The 11,176-nt window shown below is 47.5% G+C and overlaps 1 protein-coding gene across 1 annotated transcript in view; it reads left to right on the forward strand.

Annotated features, from left to right (window-relative positions):
• PALM (paralemmin) overlaps positions 1 to 8,348 on the forward strand; it is a 57,084-nt gene extending 48,736 nt beyond the window's left edge. Inside the window, exons 8-9 of the mRNA XM_066635900.1 lie at positions 3,441 to 3,572; positions 6,769 to 8,348. Of these exons, the coding sequence (XP_066491997.1) occupies positions 3,441 to 3,572; positions 6,769 to 7,355 (719 nt within the window). The 3' untranslated portion in view covers positions 7,356 to 8,348. The remainder of the gene's footprint in view (positions 1 to 3,440; positions 3,573 to 6,768) is intronic.
• The last annotated feature ends 2,828 nt before the right edge of the window (positions 8,349 to 11,176 follow it).

Consider the following 11,176-nt stretch of genomic DNA (forward strand, 5'->3'; position numbering starts at 1 on the left):
GTTCTTATGTTCTTAAAATGCTGAAAAATGAGTCAAAAGTGCAAGTTGCTGCCATTGATACCTGCCCCTGATACTACCTCACGCTCTCCTGTTGGGCCCTCCCTGCCTCGTTCTATCCACCCCTGCTCTCACCGCCAGCTTACCGGCTCTGACAGGGGCAGCAGGTTCCGGCAGTGAGGCTGCTGCACCACTGCCTCTTGAAGGAGCACTTGCAAAATGGCTGCCACCAATGGGTTGCGTGTACCATCAGCAACCATTTTACAACAGCAGACGGTGTCCTGCTGTCGTAAAACCCTCCATGCGCTGGCCCAATCCTAATTAGGACTGGCTTGTAAGTCCCATTGAACTTGATGGGGCTTACTTCCGAGTAGATCTGTTTAGGATTGCGCTCTAAGATCTGTTAATCTAGTTGATTAATAGTTAATCTGTTAACTATCTGCCTCTGATTTTTCAGCAGATTTTAAAAAATTCATAAGAGTAAAAACTGGAGGTGGCATATGCTGTTTTTTGGCGAGGCATTCCTTCATCTGTGGGACAAGAGGAATGGCTCTTCTAAGATGACACTTGTACACATGACTTGCTGGGACACATATACATAAAGTAAAAACAGCATGCTTTGTTGAATCCATGTGCACATATGATAATTGCACATCTTTGAAAAACAAGAGTTATATGCAGCAGGCTGCACCTTAGAAAAGGCATTTCCTTCTGTGTATTTGTACATCATCTACAAACAGACGTGCTTATGCATCTCTTTAGGCTTAGACCAGCGGCTGCAAACTTATGGCTGTTGCATATCAAAAAAAGCTGTCCAAGGTTCGAACGGAAGCTTATTGTTTCGCTGGGTCACCTCATGATTTCAACTGAGATTGGGGGACAGGGACACTCTGGGCAGTTGTATCTGCTGCCCAGCGTCCCAGCAGGCTGTGCGATAGGAAATCTAGCCAAACACGACTGCCCAGAGCGTCCCTCCCCCCAATCACAGTTGAAGTCACGCGGTGACCTGTGGAATGGTAAGCTCCGGCCATGGGGTGGAAGAGTTACTCCAAACCCCAGGTCTGACCCCTATTGCCACCTTCCCCTCATTGCTGCTGCCCTTGTGCACGGGATTGGACACCCCACCTCCTCCTGCAGAGAGGGAGCAGGTGAGTTCATACACCCCAAACTCTTTCACTTCAGTTTGGAAGTGGGGAGAAGCAAAAAGGATGGTGGCGGCCACCACCTGTAGTCTGCTCCTCCAGGAAGCAGTGGCCCTCTTATCCCAACTGCTGCTTGCTCACAAAGAAGGAGGAGAAAGAGACAAATGAAATGGTGATAACACGGCAGCTCCCTACCTGCTTCCCCCTCCTATCTTGGTTGCACTGTTTAGAAGTGAGACTGTTCTCCCAATATCCTTGTTCCACCAGCTCTGCCCCTCTGTTTCAAACCATAGAGCAACAAAGTGAGGCGGACCAGGTAAGAAGATAGGCTAGGTGAGACTAGGTGAGGTGTCTGGGGGCACAGAGTGCCACCCTAACCATCTGCCTCCTGAGGCAGCCTGCTTGCCTTGCCTTATTATTGGACCAAACCTGCCTCTCCCAAACCCAAGCTTTTCCCAATAATTGACGAAATTTCTTGAACTGTGTAGCGGCTTTGGTGTGTGTAGGGACACCCCCCCCCAGTGCTGTTGACCATTGCCAGAGGCTCTTCTTGTGTTGGTACAAATATATCAAGTTGCTGCTCAAGAGAGCCTTTCTGGATTGCATGCTGGTCTCCTTGTTTTGGAGAAATTGCAAGGCATGTCTGTAAGAGACTTTTCCGGCAATCTGTCCTGCCCTCCGCTTGCCCAGCAGAGGCGGTTGTCAGCCTGGGTACTTCCATGTGCTATTGTACCTGCTTTGTGGGAGGAGGCTTCTTCCCAGAGTCTGCAATCGGAACAGAATCTGGAGCATCAGGGTTCTTATGAAACACGTGTTTTTAATTTCTCCCCGTCCTCCGTCGTGCACTTACCGCCTGCTACTCTGTTTGGCTTTTTGCTAACTCTAACCAAAGGGCAAAGTGCAGCCAATCGCATGTTGCCATTCACAGCCTCCATAGCCCTTTGTCCTGCTTTGGCCAGCTCCTGCAAACATGTGGGCTGCTTGCAATAGACTGCGACGCTGCCTCTCACGTTCTGCCCTCTCTGCATTGCTGGAAGTTCTCAGTGAGCCACGGTCCTCTGGCAGTGTGATCGCTGGAAGCCAAGTTTGTCTCTGTCACAGAAGAATAAGCAACCAATTGCAAAGGCATATCTTGGGCAGGTATTAATGGAGTGTACACCATCTCCTGGCTGAAAATCTCTGCCCAAATCATCCACCTCTCCCACCATTCAGACAGTGCAGTACCCCTCCTCCCACACCCTTCTCCATTCAGCACAGCTTCCTTATCTCTAAATTTTAAGCTGCCTGGTTTATCCTTATGCCTGTGTTTCCCATGCACTCTATATTCCTTTGTCTTTCATATTCCAAATCTACCACACTCATCTACATAGAAACCTCCCTTTCCCCTTGCTGCCCCTTTTGTCCTCAGCCCACTCCTAGAACACCTATGCAGTTCCACCTTTCACTCCAATGATATTCCCTTGCTCTCCCCTATATCTGGTGCCTCCGGCGGAGCCCCTCTGTAGTGCCACTTCTGTTTCCCTTCAAATTCCTCCTCAAACCCCTTCCCCTTTTTCTGAGTAGCCTTTGGCTTACAACCCTTTAGTTATTTCAGCTGAACAGAAACTTGAAGAAATGAAGAAATGAAACTTCTTTGCTTATCTTCATCCCTTCTTTCCCATCTCTCCCTCTTGACCAAATTCAGATTGTAAGCACCTTGGGGCAGGGAACCCCTCTTATGTCACTCAGGGCACAATCCTAACCAACTTTCCAGCACTGGAATAGCTGTGCCAGTGGGGCATGTTCTGCATCCTGCAGTTGGGGGGCAGTCACAGAGGCCTCCCCAAGGTAAGGCAATGTTTGTTGCCTTACCTCGGAGGTACATTGCCCTTACCTCAGTGCTGGAAAGTTGGTTAGGATTGCTCTCTCAGATGATCCAACACAGATAATTAAAGAAAGCCCCACAGATGTTGATGATGATGATACTGCCAAGGGAAGCCAACGGACCTGACAGAGGTGCTGGATTAGCTCAAATGGGGGCACAAAGGATTCTGGGAAGTAGGCTGTGCTTGGCGGTGTAGAGGACAGCAGCTTCCCACTACTCGCTGCCCATCTCGTTGCAGCCATGCGCACAGTTTCCTTTTGCACCTATTAATATTTTGGAGCTTTCAAATGGGTACTTCACCCACACCCTGCTGCCACTTTACGTCTTGCACTTCCCCTGCTCATGCTGAATGCTTCACTTCTGAGCCTGGGGTGAGATGGGGGTGCGGGGGGGGGGTAGTGTTTTGGTGGCTACTCACTGTCCTGTTTGTGTCTCAGCTATGTACTCTGTGGAGATCACTGTGGAGAAGGACAAACATACGGGGGAGACCAAGGTCCTATCCAGCACCACTAGGCTCCCCAAGGACCACTCGGTTCAGGGGGTCAAAGTGTACGAGGACGAGCTGAAAGGTATGCACCAGGGGGAGCACCCAGCTCCCAAGGCCACATCTTGCCTCCTGTAGTCACTCTTAGCAGGAGCATAGTCAGGAAGCCCCACCTCCACAGATGCCAGTCAGGCCCTTACTGAGGGACTAGCCTTGTATCACCTCTCGTTTTTCAGTAGCAACTAGTTTTGAAAGAGGGGTCATGTTTGGAGCTAGAGCCAGGGGCAAACAGAAGCACTGGCTCCGGTGGCATTGCTAGGGAGGTACAGGGGTGTGGACTGCACTGGGTGACGTGCACAGGAGGAGTGACACCACTAGTGACCAAAATCACGAAAACCGTAGTTTGTGGGAATAATACCAACAAGTTATATACCATTCAATGTGTCATTTACAGCAGAATGCAGTGAAAAAAACGGTATTGAAATATCTGTGTTCTATCAAAAGTTATAGCCAAAAAACCAGCAGGGGTGGGGCAATGGTTCATCACCACGCCCACCACCCAGGGCGCTGCCCCACCCACTGCATGGGAGGAGGTCCATCATGGGGATAATGCACTGACCTTCTGCACTGGGTGTCTCAAACCCTAGTGACACCACTGACTGGACCACCCATTTCTCCCACAATTTCCAATTTCTCCTACAGGCAAAGAGGTTCTTGCCCATCCAGTGGGAACAGGAACAGAAGCTTTGGCATGGTTTCCCTGTGGCTCTTCTGTTCCTGACTCCCATGTGTGAGTCAAGAACTATCCTACTCAAAAGGTTGTTGTGTGGCTACAGTGGAGTGGACAAGAAGTCATGCATGCCACCCTCCGCTCCCGTCAGAAGAAAGACAAGATCAAAGAAATCTCCATTCTTGGAGGTTCAACAGTGTCGGAATCAGGCCTCTCATCTGCCTGAAGTCTAAAACATTCTGATGCATGAAGCCACAAGACCAAATTGGTGACCCCTTAGTATAACTAGAACAGGGTGGCCAAACTTGCTCAATGTACAAACCACATACAATAAACTTCACATATTTGAGAACTGCAAGAGAGATGTTTGAGAGCTGAGATATTTAAGAAGCATTTAAATTCTTAAATATATTTACTTACTTAAATATATATTTTAACCCAGTGGACTCTTGGTTTATACCTGGTAAATAATTATAAAGCTTGAAAATTTCTTATTTACCTTTTAAGTTAATTGTGATACAAAAAGGAGCACAGCCAAAATGTTTTCACAAGCCACATATTATGTGTCAAAGAGCTGCATGTGGCTTGAAAACTGCGGTTTGGCCACCCCTGAAATATTGTAACAAACTATTGGCAGTTTACTCGCACACACGCACACAGAGAGGTGACCAAAAAATCTGCAGCTGGAGGAGGGGAGCTACACCCCATTTAATTGTAGGGCCATTCCACTTCCATTCCAATGGTAGGGCTTAGGGCTTTTGAACCACTTGCAAGAGTCAATCTTGTAATGTCCTGCAAGGGACAGTTCCTGGTAATCAACAACTATTAGCAACAACTATTAGCAGCAACAGCAACTAGTAATCCATAACTATTATTAGCAGAATAATTTGAATAGATGGGTTAAGAGGTTACCATCTCTTGGGACAAAACATTCTGGCATGTGGATAGGGCATGAGGGTGAAGTTAGGAAGCAGGCCTGACGGTAACTGCCCCATATGATAGTGTATTAGTTCCAGTGTTGGTTCCGGAATTCTGGTGTATTGGTTCTTGTGCATTGAACTTAGACCTGGAAGACTCAGGTTCAAGCTCTGCTCAACCATGAAGCTTCCTGGGTGATCTTGAGCCAGTCACTACAATTGAGCTTCACCTACCTCACGAGGTTGTTATGAGGACAACAGAAGGGAAGGAACCATTTACACTACCCTGAGCAACTTGGAGAAACAGCAGTATAAAAATGTGATAAATATTGGGGGATGAGGCCTGGGGCAGCGCAGAACCTCTCTGTTAAAGTCTAAGGTATACAACTAGAAAAAAGGGGGCTGACGAGGGGCACAGACTCTATCTCTTCCTTTCCTGGCAATCAAGAGCAAGTCAATCTGATGGGACAGTTTTTTTCCTGGACAATTTGTAATCCCAGTGCAAATATTCAGGGTATTGTTTTAACGGGCTTCCTAATTTTGAGATGTGGTGATGTTCTTGTTGTGATCAGGATATTGCAGTTGCATCTGAGAGCACGCTAACACGGGGGTATCAAACTTGTTTCATATAGTGGGGCAAATAGCATTCATGGTGCCTGCCAAGGGCCAGAAGTTACATCATTAAGCAGGAAGTTACATCATTAAGCAGATGATGGCCCGAAATAAGCACTTTATTCCTCACATAGAAACTCATTAGTTGCAGATGAAGAAGAGAAGATGTGCAAATCATGCTTTCAAGATACAAGAGAGCCCTATTATCACACTGGGAAAGCCCAATGGGGGATGGAAAAATTGCTTGTAGGGACTGCATCCAGCCCGTGGGCCTTATGTTTGACACCAGTAACACCTTCATTTTTGTCATGACTTTCACATCCAATACAAGGCTTATTGTTTTCAGTGGGGCTTACCCACAGGGAAGTGTGCAAAGGATTGCAGCCTGAATGTGAATTGATCTAGAGGTAACCAAGGGAAACATGCAAATAGGCTGTGATAGCAGCAGCTTCTAAGGAGTTGTAGCAAACCTGAACCCACACCAAAAACTTTTCTCGGGAGTTAGAACAAAAAATCATGAAACAAAAAAATCATGGAAAACGATCACTGGTTTAAAATAAGGGATCCAACTGTCAGTCCCTCCGGTTGCAACGCCAGGACTGACATTTCAATTTCCTGTGTTTTCTTTTAATCCTGCTGTATATTTTGTTTGCAACCCCCTCTAAAAAAATTGTTAAAATAAATATACACCCTCAAATTAAATAGTTACTGAATTCTTTGGATAGAATTACAGCCCAAGCAAAAAGAGCCCAATAATATACTGCATGAAATGTTGAAATCAGTTTTTAGAAATTGTGCTTGAACCAAAATGGAGTCAGAAAGTTTAAAAAACAAAACACAACTGATGAACCTCTTGAACTGTACTTTTGCCCAAATTTGTAATGTTTCAACTCCACAATAGAGGCAGCAAAGGAGTTTTGGAACAAGGAAGCCATGACCCATTGGCTCAATTCTATAACCAACCAGAGGCACTTGGTTCTCCCTCTTGGTCCTCATTGTGTACCCTCTCTGTCTCCTTGTAGTGGTCCATGCAGTTCGTGCTGAAGATGGAGCTGTTGAGAATGGCATCCACCAGCTCAGCTCTTCCGAGGTGGATGAGCTCATCCACAAGGCAGATGAGGTCACCCTGAGTGAAGTCTCAGAGAAGACCCTAGAAGAGGTCAAAGCTTCCAGGAGCAATCCACCCAGCCAGAAAGTCACGCCCAGGAAGGAAATCACCGGTGTACAGGCCAAACCAGTAGACAGCCCGAAGCTCTTAGCTTCTGGTGAAGGTCCAGAACCCAGCAAAGAGCAACCGGTCACCATGATCTTCATGGGCTACCAGAACGTAGAAGATGAGAACGAGACCAAAAAGGTACTGGGGCTGGAGGGAACAATCAAGGCCGAGCTGGTGGTGATTGAAGATGCCGAGAACAAAGCAGCTCCAGATGGCACAGGGAAGGACCATGCCCCACCCAATGGCAGTGCGGTGGAGCCTGTAACAGCCATCCCGCAAAAGGAAGAGAACCAAGCTGGGGAGAAGCCGATTGCCAATGATACGGACCCAAAAGAAGCCGATCAGGATCTCAGCATGAAGAAACAGCGTTGCAAATGCTGTTCAGTGATGTAAGATGCCCTGGCCTTGCCTCGCCCTCCACTGTTCAGCCAATCAGGACTGCCTTTCCCCGTCACTCTCACCTGGACACCTTGACTCCATCTCTTCAGTTACCTTCTGAGTTGAACAAACTCCTAGGTTGAAAAGTGTTTTTATTGTACTTAATGAGAGACACAATTTTCCCCCTTTTAGTTTGTACCCCGACCCATTTTCAAGTGACTGTGGAATTTAACTGCAGCATTGATGAAAAGTGTGTGTAATCTTACGAAGATGATGAGCTGCCAATTTTAATTTCCCCCCACTGCTGCCTAACATTCTTATCCCCTTTCATAAAAGGAATGGACCCAAAATATTATATTTATTTCATGACATGGTCATGCGCCCTTCTTCCCTTCTCTGTAGCAGAACTCATCAGGAAAACTTAAACTGCCATTGTCGAAATCTCCCACTTCATTTGAAAACATTCACTCAGTACAAATGGAGGGGATGTTTTTATATCCCCATTGTAATGAATCAACCCCACTTCTGTTATCTGAAGGAGCCTTTCCTTATGGACGGGATGTTGGGAAAACATCAAGAACTTCTGTCTCCTTCCAGGAGATTCTTAATTTGTTGGTTCTTCAAGAGGTTCTGAGATCTTCAATGCCCTTCACGATTACCTAACGTCTTACGGTTTCTGAAGGACTTGACTTCCTGAGTTCTCCAAGAACTGCAGCGACGAGGATCTTGTACAACTCTGAAGCACTTATTTGCATCAGAAATTCAACCTTACACAGGCCCATTCTCTTTGGAAATATGTTGAACCATGCTTTGGGCACGATGGACATCTGTCATGCTATGGGGCATCCCAATTTTGGAAACCGTTTTGGTCATTCCTTGCTTTCTTGAGACAATTCCACTGCAGGTCCAGAAGAATTTGTTCATCTTTGCTATCTCCATTGTCGAAGGAAGTTTTATGGTGAGGTTGTGATGGTTGATTATAAGGCAATGGGAAGGTTGGCCTGATATCTGAGGCTTGTATTGGGAGGGTTGGGGGGGGGCACAATGGAATGGTTACCATTCCAACCTCTCAAATGGAGACTCCAGCCGACTTGAGTTTCTAATCCAATGCAGCAGCTCCAGCTCAAGCTAGGGGGGTTGGTAGTGAAACATTCTTTTTTCTTGGGTTCCAGAGAGAGCTATGCTAGGGTGTCAGGAGTTCAGCACTGAGGGCCACATCCAGGCAACCAGCATGGCTCCAAGTGGCCAGAGGCAGAGGAGACAGGGGCAGGATTGGAAGGTGTAAACCCAAGGGTGTAAACCTGAGAGCTAAATGGCAGAGTCCAGCTAGGTGCAACAGGACTGGACAAGCCTAAGAAATCCAAGATGAGGCTAGCCCACAAGGCAACAATTCATGGGGCGAGGGAGGGGGTGCAGAGAAGCAAGCTGAGGTATAATCCAGAAACACCATGGGGGGGGGGGGGTTTGATATCTGTAGCCTGGGTTGAAACCCTGTTTTGCTGGCAATTGGAAGTTGTTGCCTCTTCCACAGAGCTCCTGGTCCAAGCTTCACTGCAAGAGAAAATTCTCAGCATTAGTTAAGATGGCAAATTGGCCTTAGAAGACTCTTCTCATCATTCTTTCTCCCTCCCCCCTTGTGAAGGAGGCGTCCTTGGCAGTTACAATAACAGATGTGTAGCAAGTCCTCCTCCTCCCCTCTCCACCCGCCTGCCTTTCTTTGGCTGATGTTTCCCCACTCGCTTGCTTTGAAAGGACATTCTGTCCATTCCTGAAAATGTGCTCAGTCCAGGCCGCTTGGCAAGCGCTTCGTTTTTGTGGCTGTCCAGGTCCCTCTTGGTTTGTGCGAGGTTCACAGAGTGGAGAGGATTTGCAGTCTAATGTGTGCAATAGTGTAAGGGGGGGGGAAGGAAATAATTGACCCATCTGAAGTGCCATAGCCAGTGGCTCTGCCCCACTTCCTGAGAAAAGCATACAAAACACTCAGCTGATGGGAGGTTACTGACCTTTCACACAGGCCTCTCGAGCAGTGTTACTCAAGCGTTTGAAAACAGACACATTGGGGCAGGAAAAAAAGCACCAAAATTTCTTGAGTGGCTCCCAGAAGAAGGGACAGACATCTTCTGAGCAACTGTGGGACAGCCTGGTTAATACCGCCTCTTGTTGTTCTACCCTTTAGCCCGTGGCCTGCTTTGAACATTGGTAGCTGCTGTAGTTACCAAGTCAGACCCATGGCCCAATGAGATCAGTATTGTCTTCTCTGGCTGGCAGCAGCCCTGCTCTGACCCTACACAGAGTCAGTGCGGGCACCAGGTTGTTGAGGCCCCGGGGCAATCCTCTCTACCAGGCCTGCTATGATACCTCTACTCATCCATCATGGCATCTTGGGCATTCCCAGTGTCCATAGTATGGAGGATTCAAGTGTCAGCCCAGCCACGTGAGCCTTTTTGATGGGCATGGGCCCTTACCTGACCTGGGCAAGCCCCGAAGCCATCCCTGCACAGTGGTCTTTCGCAACCCAACCTGCAGATGCTGCCAGGGCCTGAACCAGGAACTTTCCTCATGCAAAATGTGTGCCCTGTTGTGGAATTTTGGCCCCCCCTGAGCAACGGGAGAGCTTCTGGGATAGTACAGGTTGAACTGTACAACCTGATCTCCCTCCCTCATATGATATCCCAGACCCACAGCAGAGAGAGGTTAGGGATAATCTTTTCCTAAGCATCCCTGTTCCAAGAGGCTCAGAACAGTGTATGTGCCCAACATGGCAACTTAACCTATGAGGTACTATGAGTTGTAACCTAGCTCCGTCACATAGTTTGGGACCACTGCTTTATTTTCCACTTAATTAAAGTATTTTGAGCCCACTTTTCCAAGTCAACCCAGACACTCAAAGCAGCTTACAACACAGGAATTAGGAACAATATACAAAATATCAAAATAAAAATGTATACTGGACAACAATAAAACAACAAAGAAATCAGCAACGCAGTCCAAAGCCGAAACAAAGAGTCAGTTGAAACAAAAACATTTTAACTCCCTTCTGGAATGCAGGTAACAAGGGGACGGCCCTGATCTCAGCTGGGAATGTGTTCCATAGGCTAGGTGCCACAACAGAAAAGGCCCTGTCACATGCAGCTCAAAAGGGCAGAGAAACAGCCTCCTGGCGAGCTTCTCTTGCACATTTCTGCTTTGTATGACAATCATTTCTTGGTGAAGGAGCTACGCCTTGTTTCTCCCCCTTTTTGGCTTCCCTGCATTCCTGAAGCCAGCAGGACAGTCACGGTGCAAAAATCACTGGTCATGTGAACATACAAAGCCCGCCACCTTCTGCTGAGTTGGTCCGGCTAACAGTTGGCCGGCAGCATCTTTGTAAGCTCTAGGGCAGAGAGGGCCTTTTCCAGCCCTGCTACCTGAGATCCTGTAACTGGAGATTGAATCTGAGACCTTCTCTGTGCTAAATATGTGCTCTGCCACTGAACTACTGGGCTGCTGCCCCAACGACATATGATACATGACATATAGTCAGACCAGAGAGGGGAGTCAAGGCCACATTGCATTTCATCCTAAAAACCCCTTCCCCTCAATGTAGGATGCTGTCCTATATCAAGTCAACTATAGATCCATCGGGCCCACTATTGGCTGCTGACTGGCTGTGGCTCTCCAGAACCTCCACCAGGGTTCTTTTTCATCCCTGTCACCAGGGATGGAGATGCCATCCCTGGAGATTTAGCTGGAGATGCCAGGGATTAAACCCAGAACCTTCTGCAGGTAAAGCAGGTAGTCTAAAGCAGAGCCATAGCCCTTTCCTGGAACCACCTTGAATCCTTCTTGAAAATGCG

The sequence above is a fragment of the Tiliqua scincoides genome, chromosome 8 (assembly GCF_035046505.1).
Source record: "Tiliqua scincoides isolate rTilSci1 chromosome 8, rTilSci1.hap2, whole genome shotgun sequence".
Taxonomy (NCBI): domain Eukaryota; kingdom Metazoa; phylum Chordata; class Lepidosauria; order Squamata; family Scincidae; genus Tiliqua; species Tiliqua scincoides.